This window comes from Rhinolophus sinicus, linkage group LG09, assembly GCF_036562045.2.
Source record: "Rhinolophus sinicus isolate RSC01 linkage group LG09, ASM3656204v1, whole genome shotgun sequence".
NCBI lineage: Eukaryota > Metazoa > Chordata > Mammalia > Chiroptera > Rhinolophidae > Rhinolophus > Rhinolophus sinicus.
The window spans coordinates 30,208,747-30,231,348 of NC_133758.1; the positions used below are offsets into that span (position 1 = coordinate 30,208,747).

General features: G+C 41.4%; 1 protein-coding gene across 1 annotated transcript in view; it reads right to left on the reverse strand.

Annotated features, from left to right (window-relative positions):
- Positions 1 to 391: 391 nt before the first annotated feature.
- MOCOS (molybdenum cofactor sulfurase) overlaps positions 392 to 22,602 on the reverse strand; it is a 47,084-nt gene continuing 24,873 nt past the window's right edge. Inside the window, exons 9-15 of the mRNA XM_019740835.2 lie at positions 21,867 to 22,029; positions 15,205 to 15,280; positions 12,381 to 12,505; positions 7,845 to 7,950; positions 5,245 to 5,383; positions 2,240 to 2,344; positions 392 to 584 (exon numbers count right to left, since the gene is read on the reverse strand). Coding sequence (XP_019596394.2) covers positions 432 to 584; positions 2,240 to 2,344; positions 5,245 to 5,383; positions 7,845 to 7,950; positions 12,381 to 12,505; positions 15,205 to 15,280; positions 21,867 to 22,029 — 867 coding nt within the window. The 3' untranslated portion in view covers positions 392 to 431. The remainder of the gene's footprint in view (positions 585 to 2,239; positions 2,345 to 5,244; positions 5,384 to 7,844; positions 7,951 to 12,380; positions 12,506 to 15,204; positions 15,281 to 21,866; positions 22,030 to 22,602) is intronic.

Here is a 22,602-nt window from a genome sequence, read left to right on the forward strand (position 1 = left end):
GATCAGACTGCCTTCCTCTGTGCAAAGGGACTGAAAAGTACCTAAAGATTCTTTCTAAAGACAAAGCCAACAGTGTGGGGAAATAGCAAGACAAAATATTCCCAGTAAGCGTCATTAAAAATCTCATCTAATTAAAACGATCATACTTTCAAATACACGTGGAAGCCTTGCCGGGCGTCGGTGCAGCATTCATGCTGAATTTGCCTCGTGGAAAGCACAGGGGCCTTGGATCTGCCCTCCTGAGCAGGGCCAGTGCACACGGGGAGAGTGAGGAGCTAGAGGAAGAAGGAAGCCGGCGAGAGCCTCCTCCACCTCCCAGAGGAAAAGAACTCTCCTTGTTCAAAAGACCAAGTTCTGCGGAACCCCATGCCAACCTTAATGAGAGCAGAGATCGTTGTAAAAGAGACGTTTTAATTTATGTGAACAAAATCTTAGGCGATAACATCCTGATGTTTCTCAGAAGCAGGTAAGTCGTGGCCGCCTGTGTTTTCTTTCAACACAGGGAGCACCTGAGATCCTACAGATAGGAAACGTGGAGAAGATAAATCCAAAGACCCGTGCATCAGGTACACGCCAAAGTTCACCTGTGAACAAAGCGGCAACAACAGCAAGAAGCTAGATTATTTGAGCAGGGGAAACATTTTGTACCTCATAATGTTCGGCTAAAATTAAGTCAGCTCTTTCAAGACGTGCACTGGGATTTGACGTGTCCTGTCACTTAGCAGCCTGTAGCGGGAAACATGGAGAACCCTCACTTCAGACACCAAAGAGTCCGGTTCCAAGGCTTCCTTTCCCGACAGTCACCCACACCTCTATCGCTGGACTCACCCCTCTTCCTCCTTCCTGTCTGCCCTGAGCTTCACGCAGCAGGGCTTTCTTCCAGCTCTGCGCCTCTGACCACTGCCAGGCTGATTTTCACTCTGTTCCCCGATGCCAAAGTCATTGGGTGACAATGACGGCAAAACTCTGCATTTTCCTTGAGAACGTGTGGTGCCAGTTAAGTTCTCCAAATTCTCCCAAATAAAGATGGAAGGTCCACAGTGAAGACTACTCAAGGTTTGCCATCAATGCCAGCGAGCCAGTAAGAACCCTTGGCAGCATGTGACACGCTCCCTGGTCTGTTCATTCCCGTGATAACGTCAGTTGGCCATCCCCATGTTCCAGGCTCCAGGCTAGGGGCTGAGGCCAAATGAATTCCTTAAGATTTGTGAACACGTGGGTGAAGAGTACGCAGGAACTCTCTGTGCTACCTTTGTAATTGTCTGTAAATCTAAAATGATTCGACAATTTAAAAAGATAAAAGATGTGTGCACATGAAAATTATAGCGATGCTGAGAAACACTACATTGATGCACCATAGTGTTTGTGGCCACCCATCCCCTCTCCTTGCAACCTGCATGGGACAGGCTCAAAAACCCCATGGCCCCAGGTGACACAGCTTGCCTCAGCACAGCAGGCAGACATGTTGGTACAAGTGCAACCCCTCATCATCCAGTATCTACAGGGAGGCTGTGTCAATCAAATACTGCAAAACATAACCCTGGTTTTGGAGAAACACAGGAAACTGCAGAACACTCTACCATGAGTGAACCTGCCCATTTGTTATTGTAGCGAGATTAAATATTTGCACTATTTTAATAAATTTTCGAGAATTGTTCCATGCAGTCTAACTGCCTATTTGGCTTCCTGGAATTCTTTGCAAACAAAAAGTCCTAACAGAAAGTGCGAGTCTGAAAATATATCTTCCTAAAGAATCAACCTGTTAGAAACTTAGCTTTATTGTTGTGGAATCTACAATAACATTGAGTCATTTTAACCTTCAAGGAGATGATTTACAAGCTTATTATAGTAAAATTTATTGAATCTTTCTATGCAGTTACTCTATTCACTATAAGGCATTTTACTCTTTATGAGATCTCTGCAGTGAAGAAAATAATGATTGAAACAATAGAATTACTTTGCTTATTTACTTACTTCTCATTTATACTCCAAAGCTCTTCAACAAGATTTGCGAGCATGAAAAATATACGTAATAAGAGTCCCCATGAAAGTGAAGATATGGATGAAAAGGGAAATAAAATGGCACCACGGATGAAATCAGGACCTTAAGGGTAGCCCACCAGCCTTTGAATGTTCTCCCACTTCTAAAACTTACTCAGCACTATTTGGGATATAGTTCTGGGATACCTAACACACCAGGATCTTAAAACGGGGTGTCGTATTTTGCAACCATGCCTACCTTTCTCTTTCGACTCTCAGAAAGCTTTTGGAAAACATCTTGGTTTCGTTGCCCAGTTTGCTGGTCGATGCAAATCATCTGGCATCTGTGACAAGGCCCTACAACCTGGTGAGAAGGTAAAAGATAGCGTTGCCATGGGAACTGACCAGACCCTTCCACTCTGCAGGGAGGAATCCGGGTCCAGGAGGATTGACTGTAAAAGGCCTCCCCCAGCCAATTTCAGACTTATACGGAAATGCTCCATCCTCTAGCTACAAGGAGCCAGAAAGTGGCACCTCGTCACAGTGCCACTCAGGAATCATCTGTACTTGTTTACCAGCTGAAAGACGGCTACTGCAGGGCTTTACAGAGAAAGAAAAAAGCGGCCGTGAATGTCAGATGGTTATTGGGGGACGTTGAGGATCCTCCCAGGAAAAGAACTGATTGGAGGACAAACTGGGAGAATATAAAGAGCCACAGACCTGGCACTGAGCCTCTGAGAGAAAGTCATCAGAAAGAACCTTGGTGTGTCCATGTCCTTTGACCCAGCAATTTCACTACCAGGGAGTTAACCCAAGAAAGAATCAGAAGTACAAACACAGATTCACATACAAGGATAATTCTCACATTATTTATAATAAGGAATTAACCCAAGAAAGAATCAGAAGTACAAACACAGACTCACATACAAGGATAATTCTCACATTATTTATAATACGGAATTAACCCAAGAAAGAATCAGAAGTACAAACACAGATTCATACACAAGGATAATTCTCACATTATTTATAATAAGGAATTAACCCAAGAAAGAATCAGAAGTACAAACACAGATTCATACACAAGGCTAATTCTCACATTATTTATAATAAGGAATTAACCCAAGAAAGAATCAGAAGTAGAAACACAGATTCATACACAAGGATAATTCTCACATTATTTATAATAAGGAATTAACCCAAGAAAGAATCAGAAATACAAACACAGACTCACATACAAGGATAATTTTCACATTATTTATAATAAGGAAAATCTGAAACATCAAATAGAGAATAGTGAAACCAACCACATTACACTGGTATGATATAAAACACACAGGTTTTAAAGTCAATCTATAAAAGGCTTTAAATAAAATGGGAAACATTTTTATTTTTATAACTGAAATAAGCAGGAAACAAAATTACATGTGTATTCTTGTGTGTGTGTGTGTGTGTGTGTGTGTGTGTGTGTGTGTACCGGGGGTACCAAAAAAAATGTATACATATGACTTGTATTCATTTTGTGTTATTGGAATATATCGAGTATTATAATTTTAATAGTTTTTTCCTTTCTTAAAATGAGTATACATTTTTTGGCACCCTCTGTATATACACACACCACATAAAACACAGTACACAGCTTCTTAACAGGGTCATACTTCTATTCTGGATGGTCTGCCATGGGCATGAATTACTTTAAGAGGGGAACAACCCCTTGTAAATGTTAACATAAAAAAAGAAAGAATGCAGCTTAGCAGTGACAAGATGCTTTTTTTACTGCACAAGGAAAAGGCACCAGATTTTCTCCTAACCATCTTCTCTGCTCACTCGTGAGCAAACACAAAGAGAGCACTGAATTTAGAAACACTCAGTGACATCTAGATGTGTCTTGGTCTCTGCTTGTCACTCGCATTCTTCCTGGTGGGCATTAAGCCAGTGGAAATATCACCTCGTGTCAAGCTTCCAGGCCCCATGAGCAGCTGGCGTGCCCTAAGGGAGCTCTGCCTGCTGCTCGCCTTGGGACGCTCTGCAGACCCGTGACCTCTCCAGGCTTTATTTTCCCATCCAGCTCCTTCGCTGGATTTGGTAAGACGTCCAGGTACTATTTCTGAGAAGCCAAACCCAGACCTGGCACTCAGTCACGCTGAAAAGTGGAAATGATCGTTACAATACATGAGGCTCCCCAAGATAGTCAGTTTATACAACTGGCTCATAACACTATTATTGTCAAAGTAATTTTGTGCCCCACTGAAGAACGGGGCATATTCTGTGCAGACGACCCATCCCTCTGTCCCTAGCTATGCCTTATCTTTCCTGTCCGTTCACTCCCTCAACAGTTCTTAAGCACGGACGCCGGGCCAGAACTGTTCAAGCCCTAGAGGTACAGCGGGGAGCAACACAGACTGGTCCCCATCCTTGTATGTGCTGAGGGAACAAGCAGGTGCTGTGCAGAGCCTGACCACGTGGTGGGTCAGGAGCATCCTTTCCAAGGAGAAAGCATGTGAACTGAGACCCTAAAGTCGTTGTGGAAACAATGTGCCAGGCAAAAGGGACGGCAAGGGCAAAGGCGCTGAGGCAGGAAGTTTGGCTTGTTTAGGGAATGGAGAGAAGGTTGATGTGACAGGCGAGGGGGAGCGACGATGAGCTCAGAGAGGTGAGAGTTCTGAGAGGCAGGTGACTTAGGAGAGGCTGGCAGGGTCAGGTCCGGGGGCTGGTTGGGGGTGGCCATATCTGCCCAAAGCCTGGGGAGAGACGGCATCCAGGCGGCTTTGATTGACTGCCAGCTCCTCCCCAGCTGACAGCAAGACAAAAGTCAGAGCGTGGGGAGAAGGTGCAGCAGCCTTGGGCACTGAAGTCATCCTAGGCATGTACTAGGCATCTGATTCATCCTCCACAAGCTCCAGACAGCGGAAAAGTCTACCGGCTTCAGCCGGATGAACTCATAGACACAAGCATTCCCAGAACACAGAGTTTAAGCCCGGACATAACGACAAGAGGGAGGCAGCACTGAGCGCTGGATCACCTGGACAGGACATGGTCTCTCTTCCTCACAGGAAACTGACTGCTGCCAGCCTCGCGGGGAATAAGGGATGAAGCATTCCAATGGGCATCCCAGAATGCAGACATCACATACCCTCCTGCTGAGGTTTGGAGGGTAAGAGTCAAAGACCAGGAAGGATTCCCACCTGCCACCATCCTGGCCTCGTTTGAGGTCAGTCTCCTCTGGCAACCTTTGGGGGACGAATAACAGAACTTAGCAGAACTCACCTGGAAACGCAAGGAACCAACTGAAATCTCATCCCATTTCTCTTCTTCAAAAGCACTTGTTCCATTGGTAATAATATTGGCACGGAAACGCGAGATGAGATCTTTCATGGGGAGCACGTCTTCCTTTCCGTTCTCACCACTGTTGAAGACACACCAAAAAGGGAAGGGGTGGGGATTGCACTGCTACAACCATTTGCTCAGTGTGGCTACCATTTGATGCCTGTCTTCATCTGCTGTGTTCTGGCCTGAGGCCTGGATGATCCGAACAAGCTCTTACCGTGAGCTCAAGACCAAAGGGCACCTATCTGTTAGACCTCAGTGGTCTTCCCTGGGGTCTGATCCCATGTCCAGGGAGAGGCCCACAAGGGGCAGTGCGATGGAGGAGTACATTTTAGTTTCTGAGACGAAGAATTTTGGAAACCAGGTGAACTGAGGTTGAGTGAATGAACTTCTGATAAAATACCAATGCTACAAGGTGAGTCAGGACAAGGCATTTAAAGAGTGTCAAAAAGCTTAATTACCAAAGACTGAAAAAGTAGCAAGAGCTCACACCCTTTTTGGATAGTAAAACATCATAAAGCAATATACACGTAGAATATATGTGGGGAGGGGGTTGATATTTCCTAACTTCCATCCTGTCTAAACAGCATATACTATTTTTGTAATTTGTGTTTAAAGTTTTTGTCTACTGCCATGAGGTCTTGTAAAATGGCTCTCTGCACCTCCATGCACCCCCTCCCCCAAGGGAAAAAAAGCACTGAAAAAGCATCTGAACACCAACAAAAGAACACACTCTATGATCCCATCGTATTGAGCTCAAGAACAGGTGAAACTATCTATGGTGAAATAAGTCAGAACAGTGTGACTTTCAGTGGGGCTGACAGGAGCGGGGTTGGAGTGAGGTTTCTGGGGCACTGGAAATGTCCTCTCCTGCTAGGGGTGGTGGTTACATGGGTAGATACATCTGTCAAAGTTCAGTGAGCTGTGGACTTGAGATTTTTACACTTCGTTGTATTTCAATAAACATTTTTTAAAATTATTTTCAGTTGAGGGGGAAATCCTTGAGTATGACTGGAATTTTCCCTGGAGACCGAACTGAAAGGCTCTGGGCCAGGATAAGGGGTACATGGCTGTCTTCCAGTTCCCTTCCTCACAGTGAATGGGGTGAGAAAAGCCAGGAGCAGGATGACAAAGCCTAGCTCGGCCACTCCGTGCTGCTCCCATAATCTATGAGGACTGCAGTGTCCTCATCGGAAACAACGGGGGGAATGCTTCCCAGTCCTAAAATACTGTGATTGTGGATTTACCCTCTGGGTGATAAACGCTCCCTTTGTACTTTGTAAATGGGAAAATTTTATGTCCAAAGGCTTTTGTGGTCAGCACGTACATGATAGCAGCCATCACACTCGAGAATAGAACATGGAGATACAAAAGCCAGGAGCCCTGGGGTCCGTCGCCATGTGATCACCTGGGGACTATTCCTCTCACCTTTGCCCCGATCCTGCCGACTCCTGCTTGTCAGCCCTGCACTAAACAAACTGGTAGGAAATGCGGTCCCTCTTGGTAGGAACCAAGGTTGCATCAAGCTTATCTCCACCTCCTGTTTTTCCACACCAAGAATCCTAGAAAACCACAGACCTGCTCTCTCCAGGGATGAGTACCTGAAGAGGAGGGTCACGCAGTGCTGGGAAAACTCAGAGAACACCCAGGGACCAGGCAGCTGTGTCACATGTCTGCTCCCAAGGAGGGCAAGCTGGGCCATGGCCAGGGAATGCGGTTGTATGTTTTTGCCAAAGACTGTAAACAGGTATCACTGCAAACAGCCCAACTTTGTCATTTTTACTAAGCTATATTTGGGCATATTTGCTAATGTGGACACACACCTACAGGACCCTGTGGCACATGACAGTCACCGGATCCCCTGTGCTGACAGACGTGGACACACCTCTCCTTGGCTTGTGGACGAGGAATGAGCAGTTCAGCTCTCACATAACAGTGGGGTTTTTTTTGCCCTAAATTGTCTGATTATCTTGGGATCTCAATTTCCTCTGAAGTACAATGAGGGAGATTGGACCAACCAAAACCCCTTCTAGAGCTGACCTATTTCTAATACTGTCAGGGCAGGCAGTGGTGCTAGTTCTGTCTGATGATGCAAACAAATAATAACCACAGTTCCAATTTTAAAAGCTTTCCTCACCACTCTTCTTTTCATTCAAAATGACTGTGGAAGTAGGGCATGGCTCCTAGGGGACAGGGCACAGCGGGAGGGTGGGCAATGAAATTGGGTCAAGTTGATAGCAATTCCATTAAAGTAAATGTTAAGAAAGGGAATGATTTTTAAAAATGAGAGTTGGGGTTATCCACTAAGCATCTTGAGGATATCAAGAAAGATATTGGAGGATAAAAGAGAACCCTCAAAAAGATTACTGGGAACTTGCCTAAAGGGCTTTGTGACTTCTCCGGGCCTCAGTCTCTCAATGAAGGGTGTCTGGACACCATAACTCGGATCTTTTCTCCCCAGGTAGGTGCCAGGCTCACTTGCAAGGGAAAGTGGTTACACCTGTGTACTATTCCGTGGGTAAATAGTAAAGGGATCTTACCTTGCATTTAATTGCTGCTGAAGTTCCAAAACACTGGATCTGTTTATCAGCAGATACTGGGCCTCATTTACCAGAGAAAGGGTGGCCGTTGTATCATCAGATTGACCTAAAAGTGATGGAGTATTTAAAATAAGAGTTTCTAGATATGGACACAACCTAAGCATTCATTGATGGATGAACGGATAAAGAAGATGTGTTATATATATATAGTGAAATATTACTCAGCCATGAAAAATGAAGGAAATCTTGCCATTTGTGACAACATGGATGGCACTTGAGAGCATTATGATAAGTGAAATAAGTCAGATAAAGACAAATATCATATGATCTCATTTATATGTGGAATTTAAGAAACAAAGACAATCTCATTGATAACAGAGAACAGATTGGTGGTTGCCAGAGGCAAGGGGTGGGGGATGGAAAAATGGGTAAATGGGTCCAAAAGGTACAAACTTCCAGTTACAAAATAAATAAGTCATAGGGATGTAATGTACAGCATGGTGACTATAGTTAATAATACTGTCTCGCATATTTGAAAGTTGCTAGAAAAGTACATTTTTAAAGTTCTTGTTACAAGGAAAACATTTTTGTAATGATGTGTGGTGATGGATGTTAACTAGACTTATTGTGGTGATCATTTCATAATACATGCAAATATCAAATCATTATGTTGCCCATCTTAAACTAATATAATGCTATATGTCAATTACACCTCAATAAACAACTTTCAATAAAATTAAAATTGTTTAATTAATAAAATAAGAGTTGCTTTCTTGGAATGCAAATGAATCATGTTCTGTTGACTTGCATTTTTAAATAGGAGACTATTTACACAGGGGAGGAAAAAAATGGTACCCTGGAAATAATAAAAATGTTCTAAGCCTGACTCAAACCTTTCAAAAACAGAAAGAAAATGAGCTCCTAGAATATTCCGTTAATAATCTGGTGGAGGGCGGGGAGAGACGGGAAATACTGAAATGAAATTGCTCCAGCAAAGAAAATTTGGAGGCAACATTTAGAAGAGGAGCCATGGGGCGGTGGGGTGGGCCCAGGGGGCCCTTCTCCAAGATGTCTGGGAAGGAGGCCACGCCACAAGCCCAGGAAGGTCTTCTGAATCTAGTTAGGGAATGGCTGGTTTGGGCCCTTGGGCAAGTGTGAGATACTGACTTTAGAAATAAATAAGTTTTAAAACTACAGAAAGAAAAAAGAATGAAAGAAAATATCAAATGTGGCCAGAACTGCTGGCAGCCTGTCGCCCCGTTTCTATCTCCCACATGTTGGGCAGGCGTCACTGTCTCATGTGAGATGTTGATAAAAAGGGTTGGCTGGGCCAAAGCCTAGTAAGCTGTCTCCAAACCATGTCTGTGGACCCCAGAACACACGAGAATGGCCACTTTTAAGAGAATCACTTTCCAGACCCTCTCCTTCCAAATGTCCTCATTGCTAAAATGGTTCTGTCAGAGAAGGGGGCGTGCAATCCTGTCCCACAAAAGTTCCGTCTCCCACTTCACAGAGAAAAGGCCACACCTCTCCTTTGGCACATTGCCCTGGGGGCTAAAATCTCCAGGGTGGAAAACAAAAGCCCCATTCAAAACCCTGGGGTCTGCACTGAGAAAATAAGTCTCTAAGGCTGGGGGTGAATGATTCTCCTGTAGGTCAGATGGGTACCAGTTCTTTGCTCTCCACAAAACTGCCACGCCTAATTAAGTTGTCAAGTGACAGATAATTAAAGTCAACTTAATGTTATAGCCCTGTGTCTCAGAAGAAAGGTTTGAGTGACAGTGTGTTAACCAAATTCCTTTCATCCCCAGCCCTTTATTGACTGAAATAAGGTTTTTCAGAAGAGAACCAACTTAGCACCAGCTATTCTGGTCATAGGTGACAATTACTCATGAATATGGGAATTAATGGTGGGGAGCCTAGCCATCTCATTAAAAGATTCATTTTCAACAATGTTTACTCTTTATGTTTAATAACAATCTTTTAAAACTTATACTATACTTTTATTTTGATCAACTGAGTACTATTAAAAATTATGATAAGAACTCAACCTAGAAGAAATGTCCTAACACTTAGACTCTTACAATCACAGTAAACTTTAAAAATGTTTATACATTTGAATTTATATACAATTTTTAGTTTCAGATAAATATAATAGGGTGATCTAGGAAAGATTTCCAAGCATCAACCACATAACACTAAGATAAAATTCTGTCAAGAAAGTAGAGTGGAAATACAAGTTGAAGAAGGAATAGGAAAAAAAAATTAAATTTCTGACCATTAATAGAAATGTAAATGAACAAATGAAAATATATTTGTTCATATACTTTTAATGAATATTCATGGGAATCAAATCGCCATGGTATTGAGATTCCACTGGCTAATGTTTAAAAGGGCGATGTAGGAGTTTTGATGTAAAATGACTATATTTATAACATGCTGGAAATCTCATCCTTTGCAACTATTTAAACTAATTTTAAAAATTTATATGACAATAAAAAAATGTATGAGGAGGTACTATAGTGCTAAAAAAAATTCTTCTAAAGTATACCAACACAAAAATATTCAAAGACCAGCAGAGACCTCTCCTCCAAATATGGCTCCTGGAAGTGCTAATATTCACAAGTTGACACTCCCTTGTTCTGTATCGTGCCCTCTTTTGCCTCCATCAGGTCCTCAAATCCCACTAGAACCATCACAGCCATTCCTGCCTGGCCCCTTTGCTTCCCTCCTTATCTCTCTGATGCGGCCTCCACACCACGCCAGAGTGTCTTTCTAACACAAGCCGTGTCATGAAGCTCCCCAGCTTAGAATTCTGCAATCAATCCCCCCAACCACAAAACAGTACGTACGTACTGACTCCTCAGCAGCACATTTATCTCTTCTCACCAGCTCTGCCCCATCACTCCCCCACCCACATCCAACCCTCCTAAACCCATCTCTGAGCCCATGAAATGCCAAGCCCTGCCTCATTGCTCCCAAGTAACCTTCTCACCTCTCTCTGCCTGGAAAACTCCTACTCTCCTGTTAAGACGAAGCTCCAAACTCACATACTGACTCAAATTCTTTAACATCTCATGACATGAGAAATTGTCAAAACTTGTAAAAGGCTAAGCAGATTACATCCTTTGACTCTTCTCTGTTCCCTGAAGCCCTCCATGACTCACTCCAGGTGTAGAGAATGCCTTCCCCACACCCATGCCCTTTCCACAGACCTTTATTACATCCCTTATGTTGTAGTGTCACTGTCTGCTGGTGAGTCGTTGCCTCTAAACTGAGATGCTGAAGGACCATGACCATTGCTTGACAATCTCAGCCAGCCTACTGAGGACCCAGCTGTGCCCCAGGTAGACAGAAGGTGCTGGGAATGATTGGACCTTATTAGATCACATCATTTATAAGGTAGCACAGGGCCTGATGAATCCCCCTCCTTGCATGTCTCTACATGGAAAAGCCCATGTCTCTCTCCCCTTTAATCACGTCTCTGAGTTTATCCATGCCCAAACACCACCAGCTCACCCCCTCAATAAAATGAGTATCAGTTTATTCCCCTTTCCATCACATAGTGACTCAAATTGTTTAACATCTCATGACATGAAAAATTGTTAAAACTTGTAAAAGTCTAAGTATATTACATCCTTTCACTCCTCTCTCTATCATACATTTTCAGGGATCCACAGGTTCACCTGTGCAGGTCCCAAGGCCCCGTAACTGGTCCCTGTATGGTCAGAATGCTATTTGGATTTACCTCCTGAGAGGTAATCACTAAGCCATGTCATCCCTGCACAAACCAGTAATGTAGCAATGATCTGTGCCTTCATTCATCTAGTATTCACTGAGCAACTACTATGTGCCAGGTGCTGTTCTAAGCACTGGGGATGCAGCACAAACAAAGCAGACAAAAATCCCTGCCCTCACAGAGCTTATGATCTAGCAGTGGGAAGTCAGGGCATACGCAGAATAACTGAGTAAGATGCATGACCTATAGACTGTGAGAAGTGCCTCAGAGAAAAGAAAACAGGGAAGGGAGCTGGGGCAGGTTAGGTAGGGGCTCTGGTTTAAAGGAGGCCATCAGGCAAAGCTTCCCTGAGAAGATGGCATTGGAGCAGCACCTGTAAAGGATCTCTCCTTCCCCTGTGGCACTGTTCACTTACAAAGTACTTTCTTCTCTGCTGTCGCACTTCATCCTAGAAACAGCTTATGGCAGGAAAATTATCAAAACTTTTTAAAGTCTAAGTAGTTGAGGTCTACAGGAGTTGAGGCATCATGAGGCTCAAGGATTTGCCAAGGTCTCACAACCTTTTGGAGATACAGCCAAGACTAGAAACCGTCTCAGCCTCTCAGGGTTCTCCTGGGGACCACTCATGGGTCCTGCTGACCTAGAACCACCGAGGCATCTTTCTGCCAAAGGATGACCACCCCCACTTTCTGTACGTGAGCAAGCTGCCCTGTAACTCCACTTCACGGGCTGATTGTGATGTATGAAAAGGTAAGCCCAAGTTCTTGACCCCTAAGAACCAATCTGAAATGTGATACCTTTGCTGTGTTTCTTCTTCGCATTTCTTTGAAAGTCTGAACTTTGTTTGATCAAATGACATGGACGGCCCAAAAACTTTGACAACCAGCTGGAAATTTTTTCTCCACAGTCATAAGTATTTACCCTGACAAAAAAAAAAAAAAGAGAGAGAGAGAGAGAGAGAATGGTGAATGCAACATAGTATTTCTTTAAGTAATGATCAAAATGGCAGAAAGTTAGATATATAATATGATATATGATATATAGCATAAGTAATATAATATAATATGGCCCTCCAATGGAAGGAAGCCTAAAAGTGACAGGTATGCTTAGGAAGCTGCAGGGATATTTCCAAGGCACAAAAGACTTGAGATCTGGGGCTTGTACAAAGCTTTCAGATCAGATTTTAAAACTTTAGAAGTTCCTCTTGAAAGACCTTGCTTATGTTAATTATAGCCACTAAGAACTACAAACCTGGGAATTATAGCCTTTTCAGAGCATTATCTTGCTTTCAGAAGCCCTTGAACCCAGACAGACCCATCTTGGTTTTTCACGATGGAACCTGACTGTAATATTTTCTTTCTCAGCCAGAACACATGGACTGATGTGTTTGGTTTGTGGAAAGAACACTATGCCTATAAATTCCCAATATAAGTACATTTATTGATCTGGGTTGTTTTTTTTAAATCTGCAATCATCTCGAGTTTTTAAATAGAATTTAAAATTTTTAATCTGCACATCACCAGAATTTATAATGCAAAATTGTTAATATCTTACACTGGGATTATAAGATAGATATGATTTAAAACCTACCTTTATCCTTAATTTTTACTGGGAAAAATAGTTGCCTTTCTTTGCTGGAAATGGAACAGAAGAAGGAAACCTCACTTTGTAGCACATTCTCTATGGTGCTTTGAGAGAGACTGCACCAAACTCCATTTTCATATTAGTAAGTATTCATGGTTCCGAGCATAAGAAACCTAACCTCTAGCTATCTGAAAAGCTTTGTTAACAAGAATACGGGATCTCTCTCAAAGGAAGCTAAATGGAATGTACAAGCAGGGACAAGCCTGATAAGTAACTGCAGGCATTCCTAAATGGCTATATTTCTCTTTATGAGAAGGTGTGCAATAGTGACATGCAAAAATGTTTACCTAAAATTCAATGCCATAATTTGATGTGCTGCAATGAATGCTTATCGGCACAAGTACAGACAAAAGGATGCATAGTGTGCTCAACGCTTCGCCTCCTGGGTGACCCAGTGCACACGATGCTCCATTATGAGGGAGGATATAGCCCTCCATCACCCCAGAGAGACCCAGCGGCCCTAACAACTTGAGCCCAATTTAGATGTAGCTTTAGTATCTAACATATTTCTAACATATCATTTCATGACTGACATGATAGCATGAGGCAGTGCAGAAGAACATGTAATCTGATTCCATGCTATGCAGTATCACCATCTACTGAGCACAAAGCTACCTGCTATAATAAGCCTATTGTGTTAACTAATAGGCAATTCGCATTTTCAGAGCCTTCTACTGTCTATAAATCCTTACTGAACTGTTACCAGTTAACTATTTTAGTATTTAGGCGGTAAATTGGTTGGGGTATTAGATGGGCTGGTTCCCACAATGAGAAAATTTGCATTCCACATGTTTTTGGGTCCAGGATTGGTTTAGATAAAAAAGGATACAGGGGGTGGTGAACACACAATGGGATTTATAGATGATGTAATACAGAATTGTACACCTGAAATCTATGTAATTTTACTAACAATTGTCACCCCAATAAATTAAAAAAAAAATGAGAGAAAAAGAGAGAATACAAAATAAATGAATATTTTTTTGCTTGCAAAAAAAAAAGGATACAGGCATTTGATATACTCAATAAATAGATTTATAAACATTCACAATCAAGAAATAAAATAGAAATGCTATGACATTCAACCTCACTTTCTATGTTTCCTAGAATTTTACAGGTAATTTATCATAGAATTTATCAATAACCTACAACTATATGGAATTTAATTTATGAGTTATCACCCGAAAATTATACAACCTGAGGGACATCAAGACACCTCCTTCACCCTCAGCCTCCACATCCAATCCATCAGCTAGTTCATATGAGTCTACCTCCAGAACATATATCTCACTCCCACCTGATTTGCTCCCTGACCCTGGTTCAAGCCTCCATCTAGTCTCCTCTGTGTTACTCACACAGGTGCTCATTTGGTCATCCCACTTGTACCCTGACCCCCTTCCAACTAGGTTACACCCAGGAGCCAGTCTTCAAAACGTGAATCAAGTCCCTTTCCTCACCACTCCCACTGTGGCCACCCCACCTGAGCTCCACACGCCTTCTCCAAACTGTTCCCCACTTCATGCCAGCTCCTCCACACCACAGTGCGCCAGGCTCTGCAGGGAGCAAGGCATCCTGAGTCCTGCCCTCTCAAGTCTGCGTTCTAGCGTTCTAGCCGGAGAGACTCAAGATAAAGGTTGGGGAAAGCAATAAATGTGAACAAGGCAAGCAGAAAGGGAGGGGCTGATATCTGTGAGCAGACAGGTGACCCCTCTGAGAAGGGGGCTTTTCAGCAGAGACCCAATAGAAGTGATACTGACAGAGGTGAGGGAGCGAGCCCTGTAGAGGTATAAATAGGGGAACAGCATTCCAAGCAGAGGGAACAGTGAGTGCAAAGTCTTGAGGAGGGAGTGTGCAAGAACAGCAAGGTGCTAGTGGAGCAAGTGGGGAGCAGCAGCGGACTGGATGGGGAGCAGAGGACTCTGCCCTCTCGGTGTGACCCTGCAGATGCACCCGAGATTTGCACCTGCTGCCCAGTCTTACCTGTCTGCACAGACCTTGCTTTGGCAAATCGGAGCCTGCTCACCATTTTCAAGAGGCACCTCTATAGGGTCCATGCCTGATGAGCAAAGGTTAGAGACAATTATCATCATGCAAAAATAACAACTATGTAAGTAAAAATCCATTATCATGAAATATACAAGAACTGTAATGACCCAGGAAATTGGTTGAATCAAATAAGTGGCTTGGTCTTGGAAATCAGTTTGTTACACAGAGATTCTTTTCAGCATGAGCGGTACAACAGTGTGTGCACTGAGCAGCTTTCCCGTGGGAGACCCTGCACTGGGGCAGTCACATCCATCGTCCCTGGACACTATAAATTCTTTTGAAAGTTTTATCAACCTCTGGATGACTCCACATTCCAAGGTCATTGATCTCCAAGGTACCTAAACTACTTTAGAAATAGACAGGCAGGTATTGTGTTTCCCCGAAAATAAGACCTAGCCGGACAATCAGCTCTAATGCATCTTTTGGAGCAAAAATTAACATAAGACCCAGTATTATATTATATCATATTATATTATATTATATTATATTATATTATATTATATTATATTATATTATATCCAATCTTATATTATAGTAAAATAAGACTGGGTCTTATATTAATTTTTGCTCCAAAGGACGCTTTAGAGCTAATTGTCTGGCTAGGTCTTATTTTCAGGGAAACACGGTATGAGGCTCATTCTATAAAGGTATCAGCATAGCATCAATACCCAGTAGCCTCTAGGAGTCAGCATCAAATTCGATTCCTGCACCAATCGTCATTATCTCCAAAAGTGGGGTTGGGAAGCTATTCTTATATTATTATTATTATTATTATTATTATTATACACATCACACATATAAAGGAATATATAATATATGCATGTAACAGTTTAAAAATAATAATTAACACCCATGTACTCACCACTCAGCTAAAGTGGCATTCATTCTTTAAATAAAATTAGAGTGAAATATGTGAATGAAACTAAAAGAAACAGAGCCAATGCTATTAAGGAATGAAAGATCTTTCATAAAGGCTGGAACTGCTGAGGCCCTCTGCTACTCAGCACTGCTTCTCATCCTTCATGAGTCACTCAAAGTGTAGGGAAAGGGCATGAAGCGAAGACACCTGGGTAGGATTTGTGGCAGCCCCTACTCTGTAGCGAAAAGAAATAGGACCTCTTCCTGTGTGGTCCACCTGTGCCAGTCACACTGCCTGGCAGCAGGACCCAGCCTGTCCCTCAGTTATGCACATCTGCATTCCTGCTCATCCCGGGCCTGCTTCACCACGCACAGCAAACTGGTACGTGCCCTCGTACTCACAAGCTTCCGATCATGCCTGCTGCCCAGGCGTGTGCCCCACACAACGGGCTCTTCACCACCACAAAGACAGAGCAGTGACAATCTGTCTAACAGATATTCCATGAACTGTGTCCCGGGCTTGTCCACATCTGATACATGCATGGCCAGTTCCACACTCCTTTCCCCACATGGGTAATGCGAGCAGAGAAACCAATCCAGAATGCTCCAGACGGTAGGAGAAGGCAGGTGCCATACTGAGTGATTATAGATGCTGCCATGTCGAAAGGGTGTGCACGCACCCACCGGGGAGAGAAGTAAAGTGAGCTTGGAACACTGGTCATGAGGAAGTAACCACAGCCGGGGGGACAGCATGGAGAAAAGTGCCAGGGTACAAATGCACACTTGGGCAGCCGGCAGGAGGCCTGTGCTCAGCCTCCTTCTACCCTCACCTGAGACTCTGCAGAAATCATTCTGCATTAAGTCACATAAAATCATCAATATGGCCCTCAGATGCCTTATAAAGGTTATCACAGGCCTCTTATTAAGTCAACAAAATCTGCGGTCCCTACATGCATTGAACGCAAGGGGCCCCCAACAAAGCGCATGGGGACTGAATTCATTCTATACATACTGCCACGTGCTCAGCTCAGAGATACAGAGAAATAAAAGAGCCTGACCTCTGGACTCAAGATGCCTAAAATCTCTGAACATGACAAGTCCCACACACAAAACCATATTCTAATGCTTTGTTTTATTGTTTATTTAGTTTGTCCTGTCATACGTTGCCAAAGGATACTCTTACACCACCCGTAATGCTAGAAGCCCCCATAAGTGAGCAGAATAGCTGATACATGTAGAAGACACCACACCACCTCAAAAAGTGCTGTTAATTTAGAGTAGAAGATATTTGAGTGTTTTTTCTCTCTTCCTTTCCTTACATTCTGGAGTAAACCCTACGTAGTCATGATATATATTTGTATCCTTCAGGGAATAGAAAGTGGAGTAATCCACTCAACTCTTTTTGGATGTTAATATCCCGGGTACCTGAACTTGAACAAAAAAAGTACAATAAAAGAAGGTGACATATCAATCTCACTAATAAAAATAGTTACAAAGCTAGTATCGAAATATCAGCAAACCAAGTGTATCAAAAAATCATTGCCAAGTAGTGGTCCCTTCCCCCAGGAGTGCAAGAATTGCTCAGTCCTAGACAATCTACTGATATAAGACATCACGCGAATAAAAGTAAAATATGATAACCAACAGATGCAGAAAAAGCATTCAATAAGAATTGACTATTAGTCATAAAACTTTTGGCTAAATAAGAAAAGAACTACTTTAGCCTGATAAATCAATCACATACCCACAGTAAACATCATTCTTATTTTTGAGACATTAGAAGCATTCAATTCAAAGCAGTACTAAAAAAGGATATCTTCCATCACAGCTCCAAGATTATATGAGAAGGCCTAACCAAAAAAGTAAGAAAAAGAAAAAAGAAATAAAAATTACAAAGGACGATAAACTATCATTGTTAGAGGATGATGTGCCTATTTACATAGAACATGCAAGAAAATCTTCAGACCAACTAATAAAACTAACAGGAACTCAGAAGTACTGTGTATAACATTGATATACAAAAATCAGTAGTGTTACTATATGGTATTAATAACCAATTAAAACATTTAATAGAAAAAAATAGTATTCAATATGCTCCAATAAGCTATTATATAACCAAAAAATGTGAAAAATTTTCTGGAAAATATTAAAATTTTGGAGTAATTAAAGAAGCCTTAAATGAAGAGAGATACTATTTACATGTAAAAGACTCAATATTACATGACATAAATTCTCCTGAAATGAATATATGACATTACAATCAAAATATCATTACAAATATATAATTGCAGAATATGTGATTTTGCAATCAAAATCCCAATGGGACACACCAATGAAATACAGCGATTGTCCAAATGGATAAAAAAAAAAAAACAGCATCAGCCAACTATTGGCTGGACACAAGCCACTCACTTCAAATATAATGATACAGGCAGATTAAAAGTAAAATGGAGCTGTGGAGAAGATGAAAAGACAACACACAAAATGGGAGAAAATATTTGAAAATCATAGATCTGAACAGGGATTTGCATCAAGATTATATGTATAAAGAACTCCCACAACTCAATAATTCAAAAATAAATAAGCAAAGAACTTGAATAGATGTTTTTCTGAAGAAGATACACAAATGGCTGATAAACACATGAAAAGATAGCCAACATCAGTTAGGGAAATGCAAATCAAAGCCACTTGAGGTACCACTACACACCCACCAGGATGACTATTCAAAAACAATAACAGAAAATAACAAGTGTTGAACAGGGTGTGGAGAAATTGAAACCTTCATACATTGTTGGTGGTAATGTAATGTTGATGCAGCCACTTTGGAAATGTTAAAAATAGAGTTCCCACATGACCTAGCAAATCCACTCCTAGGTACCATATTTTGCATGTATAAATGCATGCACATTTTTGGCCCAAACTCCAGGGAAAAAAATCTTTTGTTTTAATTTTTTAATGCAAATTTTTACTTGTTTACATTTAGGTACTTGTTTTTTGTATTATAAAGGAATTTTAGCATTTATTTTTTAACATATTATGGTACAAGAAATTTTATGTAACAAATAATTACAGAACACAAGAACAGATACAAGGTACAAGAAATCTTATGTACCAGTAACTAATTTATGATATTTACGCATCATAGAAGGCCAAGAACTCTTCATTGTTACAAGTTCGTCCTCAGTTCAACAAAACCGACTATCATAGTCCAGAGTATTATTTTGCTTATGGATATAATTATTGATTTCTAGAGTTACACTTTTAACTCATAAGCATAAATAAAAGAATTCAAAACATTTATATAGATATGGAATTAATACTACCCATGTACAACACGCATCCTTATTTTTCCCTCACAAATTTGGGCAAAAAAGTGCACATTATACATGGCAAATTACGGTATATATCCAAGATAATTTGTACACAAATATTCAGCATTATTCATAATAGCCAGAAAGTAGAAACAATCTAAATATCCTTCAACTGACAGAGGATTAAAAAAAATGGTATGTCCATTCATTGGAATATTATTCAACAATATGAATGACCCTTGAAAACATTATGCTGAGTGAAAAGAGCCAGTTACTTATTGTATGATTCCATTTATATAAAACATCCAGAATAGATAAATCCATAGAAACAAAAAAGAAGATTAGTGGTTGCCAGGGCATGGGCATGAGGTTAGAAATGGGGAGTGACTATTAATGGATACGGTATTTCCCTTTCAGGGTTCCCTTTCGGGTAAGATTGACTGTGGTGATGGTTGTACAACCTTGTGAATATACCAAAAAAACCACTGAACTGTATACTACTTCAAATAGATACGTTTTATGGTATGTTAAATAAGTACCAATAAAGCTAGAAGAAATAAATAAAAGAGTAGAAAACAATATACCCTGCAAACACTAATCAAAAGAGAGCTGAATGGCTACATTAATATTAGACAAAGAATTTCATACTTCACAAAAAAGAAACACAGAAAATTACCATGTATAAAGACAGATATTACTTAAAAAGAGAACTGAACAAGATGACATAATAATACTAAGTGAAGCAAAAACTAACAACTTTAGGAAAAACAGATAAATCCACAATTTCAACACTCCTCTCTCAGTAATCAACAGAACTAGTAGTTAGAAAAAATCAGCAAGTATATAGAAAAATAGCAAAATGGTACAGTCATTCTAGAGAATGGTTTGGCAGTTTCTTTTAAAGGTAAACATACACTTACCATATGAGCCAGCAATCCATTCCTAAGTATTTTTTCGAGAGAAATGAAAACTTCTGTTCACCCAAAAACCTAAACATGAATGTTTATAGCAGCTCTATCTATAATTGCTCAAAACTAGAAACAACCAAAATGTCCATCAGCAGATAAATAGATAAACACATTCCGGTATATCCATATAGTAGAGCACTACTCAGCAATAAAAAGGAATGAACTACTGACACATGCAATAACTTAGATGGATCTCAAAGGCAGCATGCCGAGTGAAAGAAACCAATCTCAAAAAAGCATATATTGTATGATTCTATTTATATAACATTCTCAAAACAATACAACTGTAGTGAAAGAGAACAGATCTGATTGTCAGGTGTTAAGGGTGTGGGGCAGAGAGACCACAAAGGGAGAGCATGAAGGAGTTTTCGGGGGTGATGGAACTGTTTTGTATCTTGATTGTGGGAATGCCTACACTGTGCGTGTGTTAAATTCACACAGGGAAATGGGAAAGAATAGCCAAGGCCATGTGGAAGAATGAGGCAGGACGTGCCCTACCAGATATCAAGACTTGTTCTATAGCTCTAATAATAACCCTGACCTGTTGGTTCAAAGCAAACTAAACCACTGGAACAGAACGGAACATCCACAGCCAAAAAACATAATTGTGAATGTATGGAAATGTGATGTATCACAAAAGTAAAGCTACAAATGGAAAACTCGATACATGGTATGTGGGGTGTGGGAGGAGGAGGAGTGAGACCAGGGAGGAGTACACAGGGAATTTCAGCTACATCTGCAATGTTGTTTCATTTCTTAAAGGGAGAAGGAGGAAGAAGAGGACAGGGAAGAAGAAGGTGGATAGGAGGAAGGGGGAGGGGGAATCTGACGCAAATGTGGCCAGATGCCAAGATTTGCTAAAATTCAGCGCTGTAATTGTGTATTATGTTCTTCTCTACACCTGTGCTGTACATCACTGTAGCCACTCACGACATGTAGCAAATTTAAATTAATTAAAGTTAAATAAAATTTAAAATTCAGTTTCCGAGTTCCACTAGCCACATTTCAAGTGCTCAGTGGCCACATGTGACTGGTAACGACCAAACTGGACAATGTAAATAGCGAACATTTCCACCATGACAAGAAGTTCCACTGGACAGAGCTAGCCTACACTTCCATACACATTGGATAGTTTATACTAAAACTCCGCATAGAAGAAGTAAAGTTTATAGTACATATTACGATGAGTGAAGGAAACAAAAGGAATATAAGTGAAAAGGATATCATATAATTTCAAAGTGATACCTCTTTCCTTTCTGATTCGACCGTCGGATCTTTACCTCTTTCCAGAAAATTCCCATAACAACAAGCGGAACAAACTTTTTGTTGTCTCTTCTAGATATCATTTCACTGACTTTAGGGTTATTTTAATATTTGGGAAAGCCATTATTTTGCTTTCAGACGAGTATAAAAGCTACTCTTGACAGCCACATTGTGAAAATGCACCCAGTTTTCACACCTGTGGCTTTGATGACCATGATCCTTTGCTGTAGGTCGATGAAGGGCTGGATCAGGCAGAGCCGGGGCTCTTGCTTCTGACTCAGGCAAATGCCGTTGTGATTCACAACCATCCAGCTACGGTCGTATAGCAGCCCTTGATTTCCTACAGGCCACCTGGTCACCTAAACAAAAAGGTAAGCACATTTTAGGCCAGGGCTGCTCAGAAATGATCTTCACATTACTGCACAGTGGCTGCACAAATACAGCTGAACTTGAGGAATGCAGCACATACTCTTGAAGGAAGGAAGGGAGGCAGAGAAGGAAGGAAAACAAGAAAACAATGCCAAGGAGTCTGTGTTGGACCTAGATATCTTCCACTCACCCTACAGATCCACTTTCAACCTTTCTCCACCTCAACCTGTTCTTTTAAGGGGGTGATGCATGTTCATGGTACAACATTCAGAGAGAACAAGGGTGTATGTGAAAAGTAAGTCCCCTTCTCCCCCGTCTCCCCTCCCCACAGTCTCCCTCACTCCTGCTTTCCGTATGTCTGCACAGCGGTGATGCCGGAACAGGCAGATCCTGCTCCTACAGACATATTTCTTGCACAACCTGTGGCTACACTGCACTGGTCACTGAGTTGATCCACTTTAAGTGTGCATGTTTCCCTGAATTCTTCACATTTCCACAAAATTAAAACACAAATTACATCCAGGGCTCAGATCTTACATTCTGATGCCATTCTCCAACAAAAA